Source organism: Molossus molossus, unplaced genomic scaffold (genome assembly GCF_014108415.1).
Source record: "Molossus molossus isolate mMolMol1 unplaced genomic scaffold, mMolMol1.p scaffold_m16_p_3, whole genome shotgun sequence".
NCBI lineage: Eukaryota > Metazoa > Chordata > Mammalia > Chiroptera > Molossidae > Molossus > Molossus molossus.
This window is the reverse complement of record NW_023425366.1, coordinates 45,207,596-45,232,620: the sequence shown is the minus strand read 5'-3', so window position 1 is coordinate 45,232,620 and position 25,025 is coordinate 45,207,596. Positions and strand designations below refer to the sequence as shown.

Genomic DNA, 25,025 nt, shown 5'->3' with positions numbered 1-25,025 from the left:
CCATGCTGTTTTCACAGTGGCTACACCAATCTGCATTCCCACCAGCAGCACATGAGGGTTCCCTTTTCTCTACATTCTTTTCAACACTTGTTGTTGATTGATTTATTGATGATAGCCATTCTGACAGGTTTGAGGTGATATCTCATCGTGGTTTTAATTTGTATCTCTGATGATTAGTGACGTTGAGCATCTCTTCATATGTCTTTTGGCCATCTGTATGTCCTCCTTGGTGAAGTATCCATTCAGGCCCTTTGCCTCTATTTTAATTGGATTGTTTGGGGTTTTTTTGGTGTTGAGCTTTATATCTTCTTTATAAATTTTGGATATTAACCCCTTACCAGATGTATCATAGGCGAATATGTTCTCCCACTCAGTGGGTTGTCTTTCCTTTTGTTGACAGTTTCCTTTGCTGTGCAAAACCTTCTTGGCTTGATGCAGTCCCATGGAACTTCATTTCTTGTGAACAGCCAGACACAGGTATTTAGAGCTGAGCCTCTGCTCTAGCTAGCAGGACTCACTGGCTAACAAAATCACCACAGCTTGCCACCAGTCTGGAGGTCAGCAGTTGTGCTTATAATCAGATACCCAAGGGAGGCAGGTCTTCCCAGTCTCTGACAGCTGTACTCTCTGAGTACAGCTCAGAGGATTCGCAAGAAATCGGATCCTTTCTCCGATTTCATCATGTCCACTAAGACAGAGTCCACCTACTACACTAAGAACGTGCAGCTTGTCAAAGAGGAAAGAGTAGTGGTTGAGAGGGGGCTGGAGATAGAAAGACGTGGGTTACCACCACGATCAGGACTGACTTGGGATCTTTTTTATTTTTCCATTGCCTTTTTTTTTTTTTTTAATCCTCACCCAAGGACAGTTTTCCATCCTTTTGTTCAAACAAAGTGAGAGGGAGAGAGAGGAAGAGAGGGAGAGAGAGGAAGAGAGAGAGAGAGAGAAACCTCGACGTGAAAGGGACACATCGAGTGGCTGCCACCTGCACGACCCAACCAGGGCCGGGGACAAACTGCAACCGAGGTGTGCGTCCTTAGCGGGAACCGAACCTGGGTCTCTCTGGACCGCAGGCCGATGCTCTAACTGCTGAGTCAAACTGGCCAGGGCTCCAATAACATTTTGACAGAGTGGAAGAGAGGGAGAAAGAGAGAGAGAGAGAGAGAAACATTGACGTGAGAGAGACACATCGATTGGTTGTCTCCCACACAACCCTGACCAGGCAGGAGATAGAAGCCGCAACCCAGGTATGCCCTTGACCAGGAATCGAACGCACAACCATTCAGTCAGCAGGCTGATGCTCTAACGACTGAACCAAACCTGCCAGGGTTACTTGTGACCTTTTAACCTCAGGCTCTTACCCTGTAAGATGACAACAATACAACAAATCTTTTCGAGCTTTTTATGAGCATTATTTATAATAAGACACATGAAGCTCTTAGCATATTGACTAACAAAAATTAAGTGCTCGTTGAATGTTGATGGTTATTTAATATTATTGACTATGTCATGTAGTCAGTCCTGGGCGGGATGCCACATGCTTGACACCAGCTTAAGTATTACCCTGTGTCCAGTTAAAAGAGACAAAGGTATCCAATCATTCAGCCCACACTGGAATGCATCCTTGAAGACTCAAATCTAATTCATCTTACCGTCCACTTTGATTTTTATACTGAAAAAACATGTTTTATTAAAGAAAAAAAACATAAAAGAATTTTCTCCAAAACTTTGGTAGGAGCTCTCTCTGAGTGGTGGGGTTACAAGTAATTTGTATTTTCTAATATTTTTGAACTTGAACATGTATAATAAAAAGTTACAATTTTTAGTTACATATTTTTGTATGCATCTGAAATTATTTCTTAGGCTCTTATTTCATGTATTCATGTTCTTATAATTACCCTTTTGGGAGGAGAAATTACACATAAAAATATGAAGCAAAACAGTCCTGGAGTGTTGTCTTTGGATAAAAATAAACTCCAGATCTGACCATAACTGGAGACTGACACTCACTTTCCCTGTAGGAAGGATCCAAGAGTTCAAATGAGCTCGGTACAAAGTGCATGCTTCTGTGGTGTCCTTCAAATGCCGTCAACTCCTATGTGACCAGCTCTTCAGCTTTATGAACAAGGAGGTGAACTAAAACGTATTTAGTTGCAGGGACTTTTCAGAAAGGGGGCGATTTTAATATTGTTTAAATATAATGGTAACAGCAGCTCAAATTTATGAAGCATTACTACTTGGGTACAGAGATGAATTCATATAACCCTGAAAGCAACCCCTGGAGCAGGTAGGACTATTACCCCATTTACATGGAAAGAACACTGAGTCACAAACAGGCTCCTCAACAGCATGGTCAAGGTCACGCAGCCTGCAATGCTGGCCACCAGGGTGCAGGCCTGGGCAGTCCCACTCCAGACCCTCCTCCTCACCCTCAAAGGTCAGGCCTTTGGTATACTGGTGTAGACAGAGACAAGAAGGGGAAGCAAAATGTGGATCAGAGTTTGTAACAATCACATTTTAAGTGATAATAGATTTAAAACGATCCTCAGAAAGGAATCAAGAAAATTGTGTCAAGAGTTAAAATACAACTCCTAGTGATCAATTTGTATTACTGACCTAAAAGCTTGGCAACGATCACTATTCATTTTTTCAGAGTCCACGAAGGTGCACAAGTGGGCTCAGATTATGGACCCACCGAAGTTCAGCCTACAGTGATATTTGCTGCAGGTAAGAAGACTCAGAAGAGCTCACTCCGTCCACAAATCAAAGGCTGACGCAGCCTTAACTATCCCAGCGTGAAGCGTCACCGTAATACACTTTGACAGCCTCCCCCACTCCAATTATTTTCATAAAAACAAATTAAAAAATGGTTCTGTTTTAAATAGCATTTCTGCTAAATAACTATTATCTGGGAAATACATATTATTTGTAAGCAGTGGGTAGTAATGGGATGGAACCGAGAGTCAGCTTTTGAAGCAGGAACCTGAGGCATCATTTTGTAATGCCTGAAGAGATGTTTAAAACTCATCTAAATACCATTAAACATCTGCCCTTTTTATTTCATTGATTTAAACCATTTCTGAAGACTCATGATTCAAAAAGGTAAAGATGGTAATTTAAAAGCCATGGGGGAAAATCTCTCCCCAGGGAACTCTTCAGAAAAGCAGCTACCAGTCTCTGATAAGTGGTGAATCTGTTGTGGTATTGCTTTCAGGACAGGATGAATTTCTCTGGCATTATCTCCCAGGAATGCATGCAGCATTTCCCTGGAAGCAAAGATCCGAACAAAGCAGGGCGAGCCCGAGAGCAGGGCAGAGAGCAGCAGGCCCCGCTGCAGGCGGGAAGTCTGTGCTAACAGTTACCATTATTGCAAACAATTTAGCAAGACAAACACTGTTTGCAAATCCCGTGGAATGAACCCGGAAGACAACTTTGAATGAAGGAGTCCATGATTCTTTCTGGGTCTTTTTAGGCAGTACATATTCTACATGTGCTTAAATGATAATCCCAAACAAGAATGAGCAAAAAAGGTAGGGTAGGAGTGATTTCCCAGTCTTCGATTTTAAAAAAATCACAAAGACGGTGCTTCCTCTTCTTTGTATTTTTTTTTCCATTTTAATCAACCATAAATCCTTATACAAGCTTCAAGAAATACCTCCCCTCCCCCCCGGCTCTCTTCTATATTGTTATTAATCAGGCCTTTTTGGGACAAGTAAGCAAAACCATATCTACCAGCACTGTACCAGATTTGAAGTAACCTATCATCAATGACCTTACTCCCAAATTACTTTAAATTTAAACGGTGCTTTTATAGTAATTATAATTAATTTATTTAGCAACATTTTCAAAATTAAAAGTACCCTTGAGAAGAACTCAACTGAGCTTTGCAAGAGAAAACAATACTTAGAGAAGACTGCAATCTAGAGCTTCTGGGACAGGAGCACAGTGGAGCTGATGGGCCCTAAGGCTTAAGGTGGTCCCCTGCTCCCAGTAAACACGAAGGGGGGCCTGTCCACTTGCTCCCCAGGGCTCAACTTGTACCTCTTTCCTTCAAATCGCAATGGTCCCCAAAATTTGTATTTTTCAATTGACAGAGCCAAAACTTGAGGAAAAAAATAAAGATTTTTCACTACGTTCTTCTACGAGGTCACAGTGCAAAAGCAAGTGAAAGGCCAGCCCAACCATGGTACTCACCTTCCAAAGGATCCTTATTGAGCCCCAGCTGGCTAATGATGTACCTGGGAATGTCCGTTTTAATACCCTGTCCTTCTTTTGCATGGCCCTCTGCCGCTTCCAATAGGTAGTAGAATTCTTCAGGATCAAATTCCTAGCAGAAGACAAACACAGACAGACACTTCTTTGAGCCCAACTGTTTAAGGTGTTCTTACGAAGTCCCACTCACAATCAACTGCTGGACATACATGGTTGCGGGTTGTTTATGCGGAAAGGGGAGACATGGCTTTCACAAGTCTATAATTCTCCCTTCATATTCAAAGCCTATTCATTTTTCTAAGACAACACATTTATGTACTTGGTGACCCAAATGAAATAATCATTTCTAATTTCCTCATAGTGCAACTTTGAAGGTACTATCTGCACTTACGATATCTATCTCACTGAAAATAAACAGGTCTGAATTTTTAATTGTGTCTCTTTAGCAAAGTTTTAAAATCTGGGAATCTCATCCAGAAGGTTTAGTTTCTCTCTCCACATACATAGCCACACACAAAAGAAGTAATGTTGGAACACATTTTGTCAAAGGTTTTGCAGGGAATGCCCCTAGTACAGAAGTATCCAAAAAATTATTAGAAAGAAAACGCTCAAAATTATCATTTTTATCAGTAAACTCTAAAATTAAATCATTACCATTCATATAATGTGAAGGTTAAGAGAGAAAAGTGCAAAATTAGTGCTTCCAATTACCTCTATTTTTACACATCGGTAGCACATTTCTCCCATGTATTTTTTACTTTCATTGGCTCTGTTGAGTCTAGCACGTAGTAGAAAGCTTTAGGATCACATCACTCTAGATGGATGCTGTGGATTTATGTGTTGTAAACAATTATGCTCACAGATTTAAAGCACAGTTGCTATTTTCAGTGGTAGGCCCTGGATCTGTTTTCCCCACAGAATTTTTCCTATTTTGATTAATGTCCCAAGGAGCCAACTTTGGAATCTCAGGATTTCACTTGACAATTCCTTAAAGAGTTCCTAAAGGCCATAGAAAACAGCTTGCTGCAAAGAGAGTAAAGCCAAACCACTGTGTGCTCTCGGGGCCCTCGGACCTCCATCGACAGACAAGACCATTGGAGGGAGACGAGACCCCTAAGACTCAGAAACTCCAGTCTCGGGGGGTTTGAAACAGTTCTGAAAGCAGCCACATTTTCAAACCTGCCTCTGAGTTCACTTGTTTCTGTCTGAGAGGCTACGCTTTCACTCTTTCTCTTCTGATTAGGAGTAATTACAGTGGAAGATTCACTTCCTCTTTTATGGCAAGATCTCCTCTGAGCCGATCTGCGGCTGTCCGGAGGAAAAAAGTTATGGTGCTAAATGGTATTTTCCCCCAAATCTAATCACTGCAGGAAGTACATGCGTGTGGCACATAACTCAGAGAGTCCACTAGGACAGCGAATAGTCTTTCTTCTGCCCGCATTCGCCATCGGCACAATTCCCCTCCTCTCCCGAGGCATCAGAGTATGTTTTCCCTTTATCCTTCCAGAGATACTCAGTGCCAAGCGGTCCTTTGATTCTGTGGCTCGACGGTGCCGTTGAGGGGAAGCCCTACTCCACCACGGCCTACCTTTCTCCTCAAGGTTTCTCCTCTGCCCCGTCTCACTATGTATTTGTATATATTTATGGGGCTGTGAACATGCCACTAATATAGAACAACTATGCATGTTAATTAAAAGAAGGGCAGAACTATAGCAATGCAGCCATAAATGTATATGTGTGTATGTATAATTCTGAACGGTTGTATTGTATACAGAGTTATAAAATATTTTAATGGCTAATGCAACTTAAAAGTGAGTTTTGGTAGTAGGCTTAGCCCTTTTAAAATGATTCTTATGTTCAAAGCTTCATATTTGTTCACAGTGTTAAATGAAATCTCAATGAGAATTACACAAAATAAAACAGAAATTTTAAAACAGAAAAATGATCATTGATCAAAAACTATATATAACTGATAAAATGAACTAATCTCTAAAGGTCTTATTTCTTTAGGTCTGGATGAGGCCGTGTGTATTCTCCCAAATGGGCTGCTGACTAGAACGTATTTCTAACATGCCGCATTTAAAAAACCAAATAATAATCACAACCCCGGGTCACGGTATACCACACCTCTCGCTTTCCTCTCTCTGTATCTTGGCAACAACCAAAAAGTGAGGCTTGGCAAGCGTTTTAAATCAGCCGTAACAGAGTAATCACACTGGAATAAGGTGAAGCACTGGTCTCATGATCTTCTGTTCAGTTTGATCAGAATGTGATAGGACTATCACTTAATACAGCACAAGTCCTAGAATTCTTACTTAAAACCAGGAAACAAAAACCACTCATGGATGTCATCGTAAACATTCACAATTGCAGTTTCCGTCGGCTCTTTCTGTGGCGCTCTGGTCTTTGAAGCCAGATGGACCCGGAGCGGTCTGAGGGTCATGGCTTTCTCACAGGTGACAATAAACGATGGAGACACCTCTAGGGGCAACTTACCAGGCACTCTAGTAACCGGGCAGGGCGGGCAATGACAATGAGGATCTTTCGGACTAGCTGTTTAATGAATGCCAGTTCGCCACTTTCTGACCGATCATGAGCCTGTGAGAGCAATGAAAAGAAGGATGAGGCGGAGTTGCTCCATTACACAGAAAAGAAAATCAGTAAAGCATGCTAATTAGATAATTGCAATATGCAAACATTAAGTGATTTAGAAAAACTACTCTGAAAAGATTGATAAGCAGACATTATCTCTACATAAATGGACACTATTAAACTTCTATATCTACAAAATGGCTCTATTAGCTAAATTTTAATTGCAAAACTTTGATTTATTCTCTGCGTTAAAAATCAAATGTTAGGGCTCATAATGTGAACCGTGAATGAAGGAAACATTAAAAGTTTATGACACGTTAAGTACGTGGGACCAGTCGAGTGGGCAGCTGTGAGGAACCTTGACTTTCCAGATGTAGCACCTCAGGTGTACAAAGTGGCTCACAGAGAACGAGGACTGCTTCCGTCCCAGAAGATGGGTATTTAACACCTTCATGGGAGACATTTTACATATACAATAAGTTTAGCCTATAAATTAGTTATTTTGTAACATGTAAAAAGTGTGCATTCCTTTTTTTCAAATTAGGGGGGTAATGTTTAAACTTGGATATGCACATACAATTTCAATTTCACATACTGAATAAATAATACCTACGCATGTAACTCAATAAAATTTAACCGACTTATCTTTTAAAATTTTATTTTGCATGTCGCCTACATGTGATATCTAAGCATAACAAATAGCCTGAGAACAACTCAATTTATTAAGAGCCATTTTAATTTTCAATGATATTTTCTTGAAGAAATTTGGCAAATCTGTATCAAAGCAGACCTAAAATCAAAGATTTAAAAGTTTAAATGTAAACTTCTGTGTATGCTTACTTTTAGGCCTTTTCAATTTTTAAAATGGTGTGATTTACTTTCCTCTAAAGATTAAAAAAAGTCAAGGTGATGCTGGTACAACAGAATACAATTGCACAGATACAGTGATAAACATTTACAAGCGTTCTTGAAGATGCTTTGTTCTGACAAGAATCAGCCTTCCCATAAAAATAGGTTATATTTGAAAAATTGTTATAGTTAGCAGTAATATGACTACTAAATTTAAGCTACCTAATAAAAGCATAAAAAAGTATAAAAATTACATACCAACAAAAGCAAAACAGCTAACATTTAAAAGAAAAAGAAAAAAAAGGAAAAACGACCATTGGTGAATGTTAGAATCTGTTCAAAGCAAATCAACTAGTAACTATAACTATAGGTCCTGGTAACTGGTAAGAAAGTCAGGATGGCCCTGGCTGGTTTGGCTCAGCAGTTAGAGCGTCGGCCTGCAGTCCAGGGAGACCCGGGTTTGGTTCCCGCTAAGGGCACGTACCCCAGGTGCAGTTTGTCCCTGGCCCTGGATAGGTCGTGCGGGTGGCAGCCACTCCATGTGTCCCTTTCATGTTGATATTTCTCTCTCTCTCTCTCTTCCTCTCTCTCCCTCCCACTCTATCTGAACAAAAAATGGAAAAATGTCCTTGGGTGAGGATTAAAAAAAAGAATGTCAGGATGTACATAAGGAGATATATGTAATATTTCAACTTTTCTTTCCAATTTTCATTTTACAATAAAAAGATTTTGGAAGATCCAATGAATGCCAAGAAATATGATTATATGTCTTCTTTATAGTTTATCCTTAATCAAAACTAAACAAAAAACCTTAAAGATGAAACAAAACATCTCCACCTAACTTCTTAGTTGACAATTTGGGCTAGATAATGAATTTTCTCTTAATATAATAATTACTTCGTTATAAAATTCAGAAGTGTTTTTTAAAAAAATCTAAAAAGCCTGCATATGTTTTGGTGGTCTCTTAAAAGGGAACTAAGTGCTCTGTATCTTTAAAAATGTTTTTAAATACTCAGTTTAAATTATACAAATTCCATTTTAAAACCTGTAATAATAATCCATTCATTCTTTTTTTTTCTTTCTAAGAATTATCAGCCATAAATAAGGCCAAAAACATATTAGTCAGAGAATATGTGACCCCCTAACAGTGTCGGGGAGGGGGAGCCATGTCAAAAGAACTGCAAACAAAACCACACACAGTGTGAGAAGAGAACTTTCCTGGCGGCCGGCATCAAGCTCCAGCGCTCGCTGACACCCTGTGTTTGTATTTTAAGTGTTGGCCACGATAAAAAATACCGAGACCCAGATTTGAGGGTAGGTTGTAGCTTCCTATGAATTTTTTTCTTTGGCTAAATACACCTAAGTGAAAAAAAAGAATGGAGATACACAAGCCTCCACTGGGAACTGACCCAGACGTCAGCAGTCGGAAAGGTATCAGTTAAGTCAGGCTATCCGCACCTCAGGGAGACCCCGCCTGGTACCCAAGGCCTGGCGAGGGGGAGCGCTGGGAGCCAGCCAGGCCGGCACAATGTCACAGCCGCAGCGGACAGAGTCCATCGTGGGGAAGGCAAAGCAAGTTCCCACCATTCCGCGCTCCCCAACAGGGGTACATTCCCCTGTGACCGGTTAGCTTCAGACTCTGAAAGGACATTGTGAATGTGATTCTGAAGATAGTTTTGATTTTCACAAAAAGACTGAAGACAATGTTTCTCTGGAAGATAAATAAGAAAACATTCTTATTCCTACCCAACGGGGCCCTGCGTGCCACCAGCACACAAGCTTCTTCTGTCCCCCAAAAGATATTTCTCTAAAAATCAACAATTTTTATTTATTACATCATCCATTCCAATGATTTTTGAAACCTAAAGATTCATTTTTAGTTGCTATGAAACAATGTGTCAGGTCCCTCACACAGAAACAAGCGGAAGTGGGAGATTTCAGTGCGAGCGGCCTCGGACACAGCCTGCGCCCTCCTCGGGGAACGCCCTGAAGGAAGGAGAGCCACCCTGGGCATCCTAGGCACCGCGGCCTCGGACACAGCCTGCGCCCTCCTCGGGGAATGCCCTGAAGGAAGGAGAGCCACCCTGGGCATCCTGGGCACCGCGGCCTCGGACACAGCCTGCGCCCTCCTCGGGGCACGCCCTGAAGGAAGGGGAGCCACCCTGGGCATCCTGGGCACGGCGGCCTCGGACACAGCCTGCGCCCTCCTCGGGGCACGCCCTGAAGGAAGGAGAGCCACCCTGGGCATCCTGGGCACCGCGGCCTCGGACACAGCCTGCGCCCTCCTCGGGGAACGCCCTGAAGGAAGGGGAGCCACCCTGGGCATCCTGGGCACGGCGGCCTCGGACACAGCCTGCGCCCTCCTCGGGGCACGCCCTGAAGGAAGGACAGCCACCCTGGGCATCCTGGGCACCGCGGCCTCGGACACAGCCTGCGCCCTCCTCGGGGCACGCCCCTGAAGGAAGGGGAGCCACCCTGGGCATCCTGGGCACGGCGGCCTCGGACACAGCCTGCGCCCTCCTCGGGGCACGCCCCTGAAGGAAGGAGAGCCACCCTGGGCATCCTAGGCACCGCGGCCTCGGACACAGCCTGCGCCCTCCTCGGGGAACGCCCCTAAAGGAAGGAGAGCCACCCTGGGCATCGTGGGCACCGCGGCCTCAGACACAGCCTGCGCCCTCCTCGGGGAACGCCCTGAAGGAAGGAGAGCCACCCTGGGCATCCTGGGCACCGCGGCCTCGGACACAGCCTGCGCCCTCCTCGGGGCACGCCCTGAAGGAAGGAGAGCCACCCTGGGCATCCTGGGCACCGCGGCCTCGGACACAGCCTGCGCCCTCCTCGGGGCACGCCCCTGAAGGAAGGGGAGCCACCCTGGGCATCCTGGGCACGGCGGCCTCGGACACAGCCTGCGCCCTCCTCGGGGCACCCCCCTGAAGGAAGGAGAGCCACCCTGGGCATCCTAGGCACCGCGGCCTCGGACACAGCCTGCGCCCTCCTCGGGGAACGCCCCTAAAGGAAGGAGAGCCACCCTGGGCATCGTGGGCACCGCGGCCTCGGACACAGCCTGCGCCCTCCTCGGGGAACGCCCTGAAGGAAGGAGAGCCACCCTGGGCATCCTGGGCACCGCGGCCTCGGACACAGCCTGCGCCCTCCTCGGGGAACGCCCTGAAGGAAGGAGAGCCACCCTGGGCATCCTGGGCACCTCCTGGGACCGAGCATGGGACACGGGAGGAGTAGCTCACAGAGGCTGACTAGCTTCTCTCTCATCTGCCCCTTTTGTTTAAACATGCTCCACTCAACAAATATCATTTTCAAGGTATTGTCGTAAAAGTAACATGCAGTGTTTCCTGCATTTTCCAGAAGTTGCCTTAAGTGAAAGGCACAGCAGAATTAGGTTACTTGACAACAACTCATATACACATGTGTCTTCCTCCTCCCACCCTGCCCCCTCCTGGGGACCGAGGAGCCAGATAAACACCAGGCATGGAGTGACGTGCAAGGAGTTAGAGATGATTTGGGGGAGATCACTGTCCTTCAAAGAGGCCACTGTATGCTGGGAGGGATACAGTGTGAAGGGAGGCTCCAAAGCAGATCATCCCAGGGCACCGTGGTTAAATGTACTGGGATGAAGAGCATGTCCACAGGCCACAAGTTATGGTTTTTACTTGTAGGCAGATGGAGCCACTAAAGGACATTAGATAGATGCTCTTGAAGCTGCACAGAAGTACGGCTTTGAGGGCTGAGACGGGAGGAAGGCAGACCCAGGAGGATGGGGGCCTGAGCCTGGCTATAGAATAGGAGGGAAGAGTTGAACTCACATCAGTGAATTGAGTGAGAGGGGGTCAGAAGCCATTTACTCAACACATGTGGATTGAGCCCTTGCTTGCATCGCACCTTATCCTAGGTGACTATAACAGACTATCTCTGCCTGCACGGACATTCTGTTCCAGGGCAGTGCTGCTCAGAGAGGGGCCCGAAGGCTGGAACCAGTCCCTGAGCCAGTGTCAGTGTGTGTGAGATGACAATTACTGAGTAAGCATTCAGCGAATCTCCCAGCAAGTCTATACTGCTGGAACACCCAAATGCATTCCTGTAAATTAATTTTCACTTTAATTTATAGGAGAATTGGTCCATATCAAATTGGAAATTAACAACAACAAAATAAAACAACGTGTCCATCCCCAAAGGCAGTCTGAGAAACACTGCCATGGTGGCTGCAATACGCTGCAAGTGAGCAATGGGAACAGAGGCTAGAAAATTCCGCGGGGAGGTGTAGATGGGAAAGGAAGAGAGGGATCTTCTCATCTGCCACAACTAAATTTGGTAGGGGCAGGGACAGATGAATTTCTAGATAATGAGAATGCTAATTTTTTCCTTCAGCGCCATGCAATTATTCATATATTCATGCTCAGAGAAAACCACCCTCGATAATGTTTACATGGGCATAATTTATTCCCTATAGATACAGAAATACAATATACCCCAATATAGAGGCTAAATAGGTTTTACTTGTAGGCTGTGGCTTATCAATTTCAATCAGAATAGCGACAGCATGCACGAATTCCATATACACACTCCCTTCCTGTCCTGGGCATTATCAGGAGCTAAGCATGCGAGAGTTAGACCCAGGCAAAACCTGTGTTTACCTGCCATTTCAGAAATGGGATGTTTTGTTAGAAGAAGAACTGACACTAATGAAAATATAAGTCGCCATTTACCACCCAATACCACATGCAGGTTAATTAATAGGACACAGCGGCCTGGAAGGAGCCAGCATTTTCTATTTAGCTTTTCCAGATATTAGAACTAGATAGCATCATCGAGTAATACACATACTCTCAAGCAATTTATCACTTTATGGCTAAGCAGGGGCAGAAATCACTGCTTCGAAATCTTTCACAACCCACTTATCCTAGAGCCATGGGTTAAAGGTTATACATTAACTTTTTATAACTATAAATGACGACCAGAATCAATTTATAGCAAGTAGCAATCAGGCAATCAGTTTTTTTTTCCCTTTCTTCTTTGCTTCCCTGGAATATGAACTCCATCTCACGGTTAAAACTCGTGAAGCACATGCTCTCGTAAGATTTTTCTTTCTTTTCGGGGAAAAACCAAACAAGTCAGAAAACTTTCTATGCTGCAGGGTCCTTACCTCCTGTAGCAACTTATCTAATTTGTGCTGTAATTCAAGGAAGTATCGTGAGGTGATGAGACCCTGGTGGGATTTATCCAAGCAATCTCGAGCCAGTTCAATAATCTGATGGTGAGTGAAACTGAGCACTCCATCTGCGAGGGGGAGGACGTGGTCGGGAGAGTAGCTGGTGATAATGTCCTTTAGACGGTCTTCCATCTGAGCTGTAGCCTGTGTAGAGAAGATGTACACACACAGATGGAATACAAGGAAACACACATCTGCAGGATTCAATCAGCATACTTATCTTGCATTTTCAGAGACTTCTGCAAGTTATTAAATATAATTTTAGAAATTAAATTTAAAGGAAGCCTCACTTCTGAATGATACTCTCCTGGTGCATACATGTCATTACATATCCCTCGAGCCCAGGGAATGTACAGCACCAAGGGAGAACCTAATGTAAAGTATGGACCTCGGGTGATAACTATGTGTCGATGCAGGGTTCACTGACTGTAACAAATGGACCACTGTGGCGGGGGATGTTGATGGGAGGGAGTCGTACGTGTGCGGGGTCAGGGAGTATTTGGGAACTCTGTACTTTCTGCTCAATTTTGCTGAGTTGAAAACTTGTCTGAAAAATAAAGTCTATTTGGGGAAAAATTTAAAAAAAGATGTCCCACCACATGGAAGAAAGATTTGAGGTACATAAAGAACACTGAATATCCCAAGGTGATAATTACTTTTTTTCCTGTTCCCTATTGCCTGTAAAATGGTCCATGTAACTTTCTTCAGATAACTTACTATCAGCGAAATGTTATGCTTTCATTTCAGGTCTTCAGCTCTTTTAAACAGATTGTCAAAAGTAGCAAATGGCCCTGTTTCTACCTATTCAAGGGCTGTGGCTAGAGTTCCACAGGGCTGGCTGTTTTACATGTGCCAGGAGCAAGCATCTCACACCACCTCGATCCTTTCTCAGAAAGCTACACCACAGGTGCAAAAGGCCAAGGGGATTCCCCTGGTGACATAAATCTAAAATTTCCTCTCCAACTTTCATTTCCTTCCGTGATCCCCTATTGCTTCGTCAATACTCCTCCTTCCGTCAGCTGCATAGCCAGGAAGGTTCCCTGTGCCTCCTGCTCCCCTCCGAAGTCCTAACCAGTGGTAGCTGGTGCCGTCAGGACCCGTTTCCCTGGTGAACAAGTGACATGTGATAAATAGCTGAACTGGCTTTAATCAATGACATCAATGCTGGGTTCATTACAAATAATAAGTACTCTACTCCTGATTTATGAAACCAAAGATTTCCTTTTGTTCTTTTGCGGAGGGCTATCGGGCGGGGGATGGAGAAGCTGTCTTCTCCCACAGGTGTAGGAACACTTGGCAGCAAAGCTGGGGAAGGCGGCGGCGGGCCTATCTGACAGCAGCAACTTGCAGCCAGGGCGCCTGTCCTCTCGGGCTCATTCACATTCCTTCTGCCGTCTAACAGGGAACGTGGCCCCTGCTCCTTCCCTTCTAAGGCAATAAGGCTAGGCACATAATGCTAAAGACATAGAAAGACATACAAAAGAAAAACTCGATTCAAAAACAAAAGATTTTCATGACCTATCAGGCTTCTGAGGAAGAAAAAGGGTCTCTGCTGGAAAAGACAGCTGCGAGCCCAGAACGTGGGCACCAGGGGCACCAGGTCGAGCCCCCCAAAGGGGCTGCAGCAGCGAGATTCACGTTGGGGCCAGAGAGTGTGGCTAGCTCTCGGCGGTTTTTAAAAATGGTTAGTGATTTTATCTTTCTAAGGAGGCTGTGCTGTTGTATGCCAGTCGTTTCTAGCCTGAACCATTACATCCCCTACAACCACCTTCCAGACACCAAGCCTACGGTGCCTGTTTGTTCCAGTGCCAGGAACTTTCAATTCAACTCATTACCTTCGGGAACCTTTCTTTGTAGACATGGTTCATCATAATTATTTCATGGTCACAGCAGGCGGGAGAACGTCCAGGGCTGCAAGCAAAGCAAATTACCCTTTTAAACTTGCCACAGCGTGAAATGAAAATAAGCCTTTTATTTATAAACAATTGGTTGCATCAAAAGTACTATGCAACCTTTGTAAAAATAAAACAAAAAACTATTAGGTAGTGAACTACAGAATCAGTCATTAGCACACACATACCTACCCACAAATACAGAGATACCCTCGAGAGGATTCAAAAAGAAAGAGAAGGGGAATACCACAAATTAATTTCAGCTACACTATGTAACTAGTGCAGAAAACAGTCTGGAATCGAGCTTAGACTCGTAGGCAGCGTGCACCTGGGCACTAGTCCTGGAGACCAGCTAACGAACCGCTCTGTGGGGGCAAACCGGCGGCCACAGGAGCAGCACCACGCGCATGTTGCAGGGTGTCATTTCACACTTCCAACAGACAGCTGCTCCGCCATGGCCGGCTGGCAAGGGTGAGGAGCTTCCATGGCACAGGTGCCACCACCGAAATCCATTTTCTAGCCTAGCAAATATTTATTTGGGATGCTGAGGCAGGCAGTGTGTACAATAGGAAACAGAGGCATACAAGTGTGGTGTGTTTTTCTTTAATTCGGTGGTAGGGTTGTGTTCCTTCTCGGTAGTACATAGTTGTGCAACTTCAGTGTGAGTATTTGTATTCCTGGGAGGAGAGAGTTTGCACTAGATACCCTAGCAACTCCTTTCATAAAAACTAAAGGGCACCTGTGCAGTAAAATGCGATGTCATTAAATGAATGCGTAAAATTGGTCTTTTATTCCATATCTCATTATAATCTAACATATCCCTCAATTGCCAAGTGTGGCTATATTTACTATCCGTTTATGATACTAAATAAGAAGGACACAGATGGAAAAACCCTTCTCAGTAAACTTTAATATTCAACTACACTCCTGGCAAACTATTTTTCATAATAAAACCTAAATATATCAAATTGCACTGATTCTATACCATTGGGACCTTGTACTGTGGTGGACCTGGAGACAGACTGCCCCAGGCCCCTGCAGAAAAGGACATGTCCCAGTTGCTGGGACTACAGAAGCCTTCAGCTGTCTGTCCCTTCAGAGATGGCCTCAGCAGCAGTCACCTCACCCAAGGTCACGTCCTTCCGATGACTGAGGTGTAGATATAAAGGAAGGGCCATTTGACCTGGAGGCGTAACTTGGCTGGGTCATGCCAGCCCAGAGCTCCCTGTGGGGCCGGCTACAGCTACACTTCTCCCTCTGCCCAGTGCCGCCTCTCCCCTCCCTTCCACAGGGGTCGATCCTGAGCACCTGAGCCTTCATAAACATCTTTTTTTTTTAATCCTCACCCAAGGATATTTTTCCATTGATTTTCAGATAGAGTGGGAGGGAGGGAGAGAGAGAGAAAGAGAGAGAAACATCGATGTGAGAGAGACACATCCATTGGTTCCCTCCCGCATGACCCAACCAGGGTCAGGATTAAACCACAACTGAGGTACATGCCCTTGACCAGAATCGAACCCACAACTCTTTGGTCAGAGTGCCGATGCTCTAAGCACCGAGCAAAACCAGCCAGGGGCCCTCATAAACATCTTGATCTCTGTTTTAGAATTTGCTCCCTGAAGAACCTAACTGGGATATATATGACTGAAACACAGTCAGAACAGAACGGGCTCTAGTCAATGTCAAATGAACTACCTTTGGCACCCACAAAATTCACTGCTAACAGTTTGCTCATGGAGAAAGTAAGACTTGTGATGGGAAAAAATAATGAAAGCCCGGGAGGACCTTTATAATGTGGAATCTGAATTCCGCATGCGAATCTAAATGCATTGTCTTCCCTTTTGGCCAAACTCCTCCCTCTTAAAACATTAACTCCTTTTGCACCATAATTAGGTTATCTTGAAATTTTCAATGGCCAGACATTTTTATGGGTGGTCCCTTTAGTCCACCATGATTACTGTTACTACAGCAACTTGCAGATTGTAAGAATTTAAAAGAAAAATAAGATATCTTAACAACATCCTGCATAGTAGATGGGAAAATCACACTATATTTATAGTAGTTTACAAATCAATGAACAACTACATGGATTAGAGAACCAAAAGTCTCCCCTGGAAATGGCTGAAAGAGGCCATCCAATGAAGTGACATTCCAGCCCGGTCTACACACCTCAGACTCCGGGAACGGGGGCGCATGGAGGTGTTCCTGCATCTCTCTGTGGCGATGCTTTCGGTAGTACAAAAATGTTTCGACAAGAAGTGTAATTCATCTGGCGTTGGTTGGTATGGTAGCTGATGCAGCTTCTCCTGGGAGGAACAGGATGACTAAAACAAACCAAAGCGAGATTATATGACTATCTCAAACATATTTTTCTGGGGGGATAAATGGTGATGGAAAGAGACATGACTTGGGTGATGAACACACAAATACAAAATACAGTATAATAGAATTGCACCCTTTAAGCTTATATAATTTTATTAACCAGTATAACCCCAATTAATTCCATTTAAAACATTCTTCAAATGTACATGAGATCAAAGCCTAAAACTTGATACACCACCATTTTAGATGGTTTCCTTTTCTTGTTATTATTACGGTTACTAGTGCCCACATGATAATCTTTAATACTTTCTCTGGGAGGTCAAAATGGCTTCTGTATCTCATCTAATTTGTCTATAAGTCAATTTCCCCCTCAAGATATTTCCTCTCTGGAGAAAACTCAGGCTCTGAAATGGATAGGACCCAATCAAACCCAAAGCAAGAAAGTAACAATTGGAGGGAGAATTTGGGGGGCATTAAGTGACAGATTAGTTCTCCACTGAGGACAGTACACTTATTGCTATTGCCACTCATAATCAAACATTGTGATCTTTAGGTAAGTAACGTGAAATGGATTGCATGATGTGCGATCATAAATAAGGTAATGAGATCTCTCTTTACAAAGCATGCTTCCTCGGATGCAATTATATCAATATGTGCCCTGGATTAAAAAAAAAAAAAAGGAATAAAGGGAGATACTTTACTTCATAATGTATTTGTTTTAAAAATTGGAACTTTTTTCTCTTTTTTCTTTGGCTAAGACTATCATTTTTTTAAAAACGGCTTTTGTGGTGGTAAGTTTTTAATTCATTGAATTTAGATTTACTTTTTGAAAAATGTTCACTTAATACTTGGAGCAAGGTAAGGTAGAAAAGGTAAATGTCTAAATCGCACTGCTTTGAATCAATCTGAGAATTAAAACTATATAGCAGAGACTATTGTCCTTGTTTCTGTTGGGTGGTGAACTCTGTAAGCAATTCTAACACAAGAGATTGAGAAATTTTTGAATAGTAGAAACATGGTTAGAATAGACACATTTGGAAAGATACCATTCATTTAAAAATTCAGGTATATTAGGCTTTTTTTTTTTTAAATTTAAAAAAAGGCATTAGGCTAAGAGCACACTTCATAAACACTGACACTGCAAGGCAGCAACACTAGAAATTAATGACTAGAGCTCAAACACGTCTTGATACCTTGAAATCATAGACCACTGTTCCAAGTCCATACAGAGACAATGAGAGATACTTATAATGCAATGAGATTATTTTATAAATCATAAAAATGAGGACACTACTAGGAAGACTTATGAGATAAACCAAAACTCCATTCAAAAGGACAGGCACAGTCTTTAAATCCTTCACTATAAAAAAAGAAATAAAACACATAAACGAAGTCAACTCAAGAAATCAGCAAATCAACACAAGCAGGAAAGAAGCAGCTGGGATGAAAACAAAAATAAGGAAATTAACAAACAGAAAAAAACCAAACCAAACAACCAGAATTAAGAATCTGCACAAATAAATGTCTCAAAGGTAAATCCAAGACCATAATTCTGTATCTAAGATTTCAAAACCCTGAAACCCAGAAGTTGATTCCTAAGTTTACAGTAATCCTTTTTGATGGCAAAGCATCAACCGAAATGATGGCAAGCTACTTGAAATATGTATTCAATCCACTTAGTGTGAATGTTGATTCAGGTTGCTTTAGAAATTGAATCTATTTGATTACAAGCTGCTGGCCATTGCTGCTGGGCTGTTGTGTACAGTACAGGGATAATGTTACCTTTCTATAATGTGAAAATTAATTCCAAAACATACTGGCTGCAGAGGTTCATGTAAGGTATTTGGCCCCACACTTGCGTGGGAATGAGACCAGGAGATTTCAAAAGGGTGGCTCCCTCTGTGGAGGGAGGGAGGAGAAAGGGGGGAGCTGGTGGGAGGGGCTTTAGTAGTGTAGTTAACATTTTATTTATTAAACAAAATTAAAATTTAGTTTAAAAAGTAGGTGCAGCCAATGTAACAAAATGTTAACATGGGCTAACTCTAAGGGAATGTGGTTATGCTGTACGGCCATGTAACTGAACGCCACAGGACTGTGTCCCGCGTTTATTGCTGGGAATATGTAAACCAGCGATGCAGGTTGTATGGACTGGAACCTTCAGCATTGAACAAGCGTGGAGGCAAGGAGCTCCTCTAAGGAGGCAGCCTCTTTCACCTGAGTTAGAACAAGCAGGCTGTACATGGGAACGAGGTGACACCAGGGTGAGCCCACAGCCCTGGGAACAACGGTAGGCCCCCCAAATGTCCTGGGGATTCAAAAAAAGGCATTAGGCTAAGAGCGCATTTCACAAACACTGACACTGCAAGGCAGCAACACTAGAAATTAATGACTAGAGCTCAAAAGGTACCATGTGGGCCCCAAAAGTGAGTCGATGTGGAACAACAGAGAAATGCAAAGCTCAGTTTCAGCAGCCGGCAGGGACTCAAAGGAGATCCTACACAGCTAGTGAGGAGAGACAACAGAGGGGCAGGGACTGTCCCCGAGACCTCACACCCTACTGGAAAGACACCTTCACCAGTCAAAACATCCTTGGAATACCTCCTTACCAAGAGTTTCAAGAATTAGTTTAGGGCATTCTCAATAAACTGAGTCTCACTACTTTATAGTTCTAGCCTGTTCTCTAAGTGTGGTGCCCATGATTCTCATCACCTGACTACTTTGCCCATGACCTTTGACTGCATCATAAGTCAAATCCACTTTCAAAGAGTGAAGATTTACCCCAAAACTGTGCTGCTAGTTCTCAAGACAATAAGAAGAGTTCTCCCACAATGTTCTGAGTAATGATATCATTCAAATAAGCATTTAGTCTTTCAAGATAACCACTTTGCAAAGAACAGTATTCATATGCATGTATAATTTTCTACTTGTTATTTATTTAAAGTCGTATCACTTTAGAATTGTATCTCATATTATAGGTACATTCCTATTTCCTCTTACCCTCAGAAAATCATTTATTTGGTAAGAAGTATAATGTCCTCCTACTGCTTCAATTCCTATTATTTTAAAATGAAAAGTTATGACTATAATCTGAATATAATCTTGAAAAGTTCCACAAATGAATTTTAACTGCAAAATTGGAAGTTAAAATAAGTTGCAACACAAAATATTCTCTGGAAGGACTGATTAATTCCGTATGGTCAAATCTTTCCAATTTAGGAATATAGCATTTTTTAACACTTGCTAATTTTGCAGTGTCCATAATATCCAAAGGATAAAGACAGGATGTTTACATTTCAGCATGAGAGTTCTGGAATTCAGCTAACAACACAATTGTCTGTAAAACTTAATATATGCTCAATGTGTTTGTGATTTTATTTGTATATATTCTGTATTTTTATTTCAAAAATAATTGAAATGTATTTCTGACTGACTAAATGACTAATAGTTAACCCAGAAATTGAGACTCTAAGAGCAATTCAGTTTAGATTTAGGAGAGAAAAAAATGAATCTTTCAAGCAATTTTGTACCACTTTTGCCCTAGTATTTAAAGACAAGAACACAGAGAACCCAAGGGAAAGAAGAAGGGGCTCTTCGCATTTTTACTCATGACTTTTAGCAACAACCAGCAGGGAGAAATGATGGTGGGACTTCTGAGAGACAGCACCCACGCCCCTCAGAGGGAACAGTTCCTCGTGTCTTTCGGCAAAGAGAGTAATTCTGAGAGCTAAAATCAGTCTGAAGGACAAAACAGGAGTGTGAGATCCACTTTCTTCAATAAAATAAACACTTGAGAGAAAGGCTGTCTTACCTCTGGTCAGAAGCTGTTGGAAACAAGGAATGTGTGTGTGTGACTACAAACTGTCCCAGGAGGCCCCTGGGCACACGTGAAGTCACGGGCTCCATCATGACAGGTGGCTAGGTCAGGTCTATTCATTACAAGGTTTGTTTTAAGAAACACCATGAAAATTCCTTGAAAAGAGTCAAGAGCCCGGAGTCTAGCTGATTTCCTGTCTTTGTATTGATAAAACAAGGGGGTTGGGGAACAGCCCCTCAGGGCCTTCTCTGTGCCTCACATTTTTGATCCATAAAATGAAGGAAAAAACAGGAATTACGTTATAGAGTATGTGCTAGGATTAAATCAGCAAATGCATTATAAATAATTAGACTAGTGCAGAGCACATAAGTATTTATTTAAAACTTGTTTTTTAGAATTATTTCTACCAGAGTCTGATTCTGTCGCTCATTTTTTTGGATAGATACACTTTTAGAAGTGATGTATAATTTACTACCTGGAGATTAAAAAAAAGAAAGATCCTGCACTTTCCTCTATTTTTCTTGCAAAAGAGAACTTTTTACATCTCAACTATAGTAAGATTTGACCGAAGGGCAAAACAAGGTGATATAGTTGAAATAAAACAGAATTTGGAGTTAAGAGACATGATATCAATCTGGGAAATATTAAATGAGAACAGTACGGGAAAGCCACGAACAAAGAACCAAGTCTTCTGTTTATTGGTGGCTGGGTTCTAATCGGAGATGCCCAAGGGTCTAGGGAAGAACAACACTTAAAATGTAGAAAATTACTTTGTTCTTCTTGGTCAATCAACTTTGGCATTTATTTTCACACTGTGGGTGTCCATGTTTTCAACATCTACAATATGGATCAATAACCAATGATGGTTACTGACACAATAATCAAGAGTGACTTGACTGTTAGTGACATTTTTATCCACTGAAGCCATTCAGGAGTTTCAAGCATCCATTTCTGACGTGAGAATGATGTGCCATTGAAACTACTCAAGGTTGTCAGGATGTTTCACAAAAATGATCCAAATGGTCCGGCCAGTGTGGCTCAGTGGTTGAGCGTTGACCCATGCACCACGAGGTTGCTGGTTTGATTCCTGGCCAGGACACATGCCTGGGTTGTGGGCCCGATCCCCAGTGGGGGTCATGCAGGAGGTGGCCAATTGATGTTCTCTCATCAATGTTTTCTCTCTCTCTCTTCCTTTCACTTCCTCTCTCTCTAAAATCAATAAAGGAAAAAAAAAATATCCAAATGGACAATATACTCACATACCACAACTAAATGGAATAATGGATAGGAAAATAAATTACCCTCCTCACTAAAATAAAATACTGAAAGAAGATGGTAAAAATAATCCAACAGATTTAATAAGTCAGTTTTAAAGGTGCTTCAAAAACCCACATTATTTTGCATCTGGATTTTGGAAACGATGATGATACCAGTTAAAGTTTATAAATTTAATTGTAGTTTCTTTTCTACTTAAGTGTTATTAAGTGGCTAACTATATGCTTAGCACAGTGCTTGGGTCTGTTAGGAAAAAAAAAAAAAAAAATAGATGGCTAACCCTCTGGAGTAAAGCACAGATTCTGACAAAATGGAGATGGAAATGAATCAACGGGCATTCTCAAATCATCCGGTGCACATTCCTGGCTGGCACAAAAGCATCTGGACCACTCCTCGAGGTTATTTATTGAACACCTACAATATCCTGAGTCTGTAAACGACCACCAACTTCTGAGGTTCTGCAGAGACAGATGTCCCACCGTATCACTCATCTGAGCTGAGAAAGCATATATCTAACCCACTGAATCATTTCCAGTAATTAGGGCTCTTGTTGAAATGCTATAGCTTGGAGCATCTATTCTATTTTCATGGTTTCATCTTGTCTCTTTATCTTAACTTACTACTAAAGTTCTTTTCATCTCTCCTTAAAAGGACGTTCTCACCCAGAAGGCACAGACAATTTTAAGGCTTGCCATTTCTTTTTATTTGAAGAAGAAAAACAAACACACCAAATAAATAAATGAACCTCCAAACAAACATACAAATACCCTGCATCTAAGCCCCACAAGAAAAAAAGACCCAGGCTGTCCAAGTTTAATGGCATGTTCAGTACTAATATCACTGGTGTGGAACCAAAGCAATAAAACCAGATTGTGTTTTCCACCCCCAAACTACACCAAATGGTATTGAAACGAAATCTCCTGGTCTTCAAACTTGTGATCCTGGGACTTACTCATTTGGTGCGCCACAGCTTAAAAGCTTGCAGCCAAAAGGATGTCCTTTTTTATGTTTGTTAGCTCATCGTTTGATGTGTAACCTACTCAGAGTGGCAGACACACAGCATTTATCTTCTGCTCCCCACCAGGGAACACCCGGTGAAAACACGACCTGCCTGAGAGAGCCAGGTAGTGAGGGAGAGGGGAAACGTCGGCACTTACCGAAACGGTGGAGCTGGGCGTGTTTGTCCCATAGCCAGAGGAGGGGAGAGAAGCCAAGGACCAGCGGCGTCCATCAGTCCTGGTGAGAAGGAGATTAGTTTAGGCAAACACTGGAGTGCTGTGACACGGGAATCCCAGGGAAACCAAGTACTTTAAGTCAAACAAATGCCACAAACACAGTCACTGAGGATGTAGAAATGTTCAGCAAGGGCCAGAATAAACAAACATTATACAGCAGGTTGACTTTTATTTACACTGAATCAATATGCCCAAACAAGGAGAAAGTGAATGGGTTGATCCATATTATTGATCGCTCACTAATACACTTTGACAAAATGAATACCAGGGATAATTACAATGGTCAGACTCAGCAGATTCAGATGAATAAAAACAGAAAGGGAGGAGGAAAAACACTCTTATCTGGAAACTGATAACTGGGGCCATGATCTCTGGAAGGGCCTGACTCCAGCATGCTGCAAGAGCCTGTGGGGACTTCCATTACATCCTAAAGATGTTTGCTTGTTATTTCCAAGGGAACAGTCCTCTTCCTCGTGCCCGGGGAAGAAAGGATCAGCAGGCTCATGGCTGGCTCAAGTCTTAAGTGGCAAATAACTTTAGCACTAAGAAAGTGGCTGACCTTATGCTCAGAATCTCTTAAGAGTTATTACATTCTGACATGACCTGGCTTTAAAAAGTATTTCAGCAAAAGCCTCTTGCAGAGTTTGTGAGTAGGCAGAAGGAAAATGTTGCGCGAGGGACAGAACTTAATGCAAAGAGTAGAGATGTCTGCCCCGGTCACACAGCCAGAGCTGTCGGGAGTCTTAGAGAGAGTAGCAGTTTTTATCTCCAAGTGGTGATAGAATGGGTAGCTTTCTGGGTTGGACTCTGGTTATGCATTAGGGTCATTACAAGGGTCTCAGAGGAGTTAATGAAGTAGCAGAGACAATGATGTTGTTATGGCAAGGGGCCACCAGAAAGCAAATTTTCAGAAATCTCTGGCATTCCAGAGTCATTACTTTATTAGCAATTTTGAGTAAGACTTCAACGTCATGTAACACTGTGAAAGTCACATGCACTCCTGCCAAGGAGAAGCAGAAAAGACACACTATCAAGAGCTACAATGCGTCCTCCAAAGGAGTCTCACATACAGACTTTACGTAGTTCATGATTATATTAATTTACCACACGACCAGACACATTCACCACAAGTTGAAGTCAGGGAATTCAACAGCATTAAACTTGAATTTGAGATATGTCACAATTAGATGTTCATGTAAAAAACTGACAGTTCAGCCTAAATTACATTCAAGGGAAAATATAATCACAGTCTATCACGGATGTTGCCTCCAAGAAATGCAAATGGTCCACAGACGAAATGAAGATGTTTAAGTGACAAATCACAGGAGGAGGACAATGTTAAGATTTTCGTAAAATTTACCTGTCATTTCTGTGACCATGATTGGAGTACAATTGAATCAAGAATGTTTTAAAAGAAAGAAGCAAAATAAAATGTTTGTAAATATATCGGAGAGAAGAAATGGGGAGAATTAAGTCAAATGTTCCTTAAAAACATTTTTAAGCCATTGAAAATGTTCAAGAAAACAATGATAATAAATACTTCTAAAGATATTCAACTATCAATTAAATGGACACAGGGTGCTCCTACTTTATTTGGCTACTTACTAAAGACTTAA

General features: G+C 42.5%; 1 protein-coding gene across 2 annotated transcripts in view; it reads right to left on the bottom strand.

Moving 5' to 3' along the window:
- LOC118641841 (microtubule-associated serine/threonine-protein kinase 4-like) overlaps positions 1 to 25,025 on the bottom strand; it is a 333,781-nt gene that overhangs the window by 48,683 nt on the left and 260,073 nt on the right. For both annotated transcript variants that reach the window (XM_036279434.1, XM_036279433.1), the window contains 6 exons: positions 23,332 to 23,410; positions 16,933 to 17,087; positions 14,707 to 14,782; positions 12,806 to 13,015; positions 6,709 to 6,810; positions 4,195 to 4,327 (listed from right to left, as the gene is read on the bottom strand). In XM_036279434.1, the coding sequence (XP_036135327.1) occupies positions 4,195 to 4,327; positions 6,709 to 6,810; positions 12,806 to 13,015; positions 14,707 to 14,782; positions 16,933 to 17,087; positions 23,332 to 23,410 (755 nt within the window). The remainder of the gene's footprint in view (positions 1 to 4,194; positions 4,328 to 6,708; positions 6,811 to 12,805; positions 13,016 to 14,706; positions 14,783 to 16,932; positions 17,088 to 23,331; positions 23,411 to 25,025) is intronic.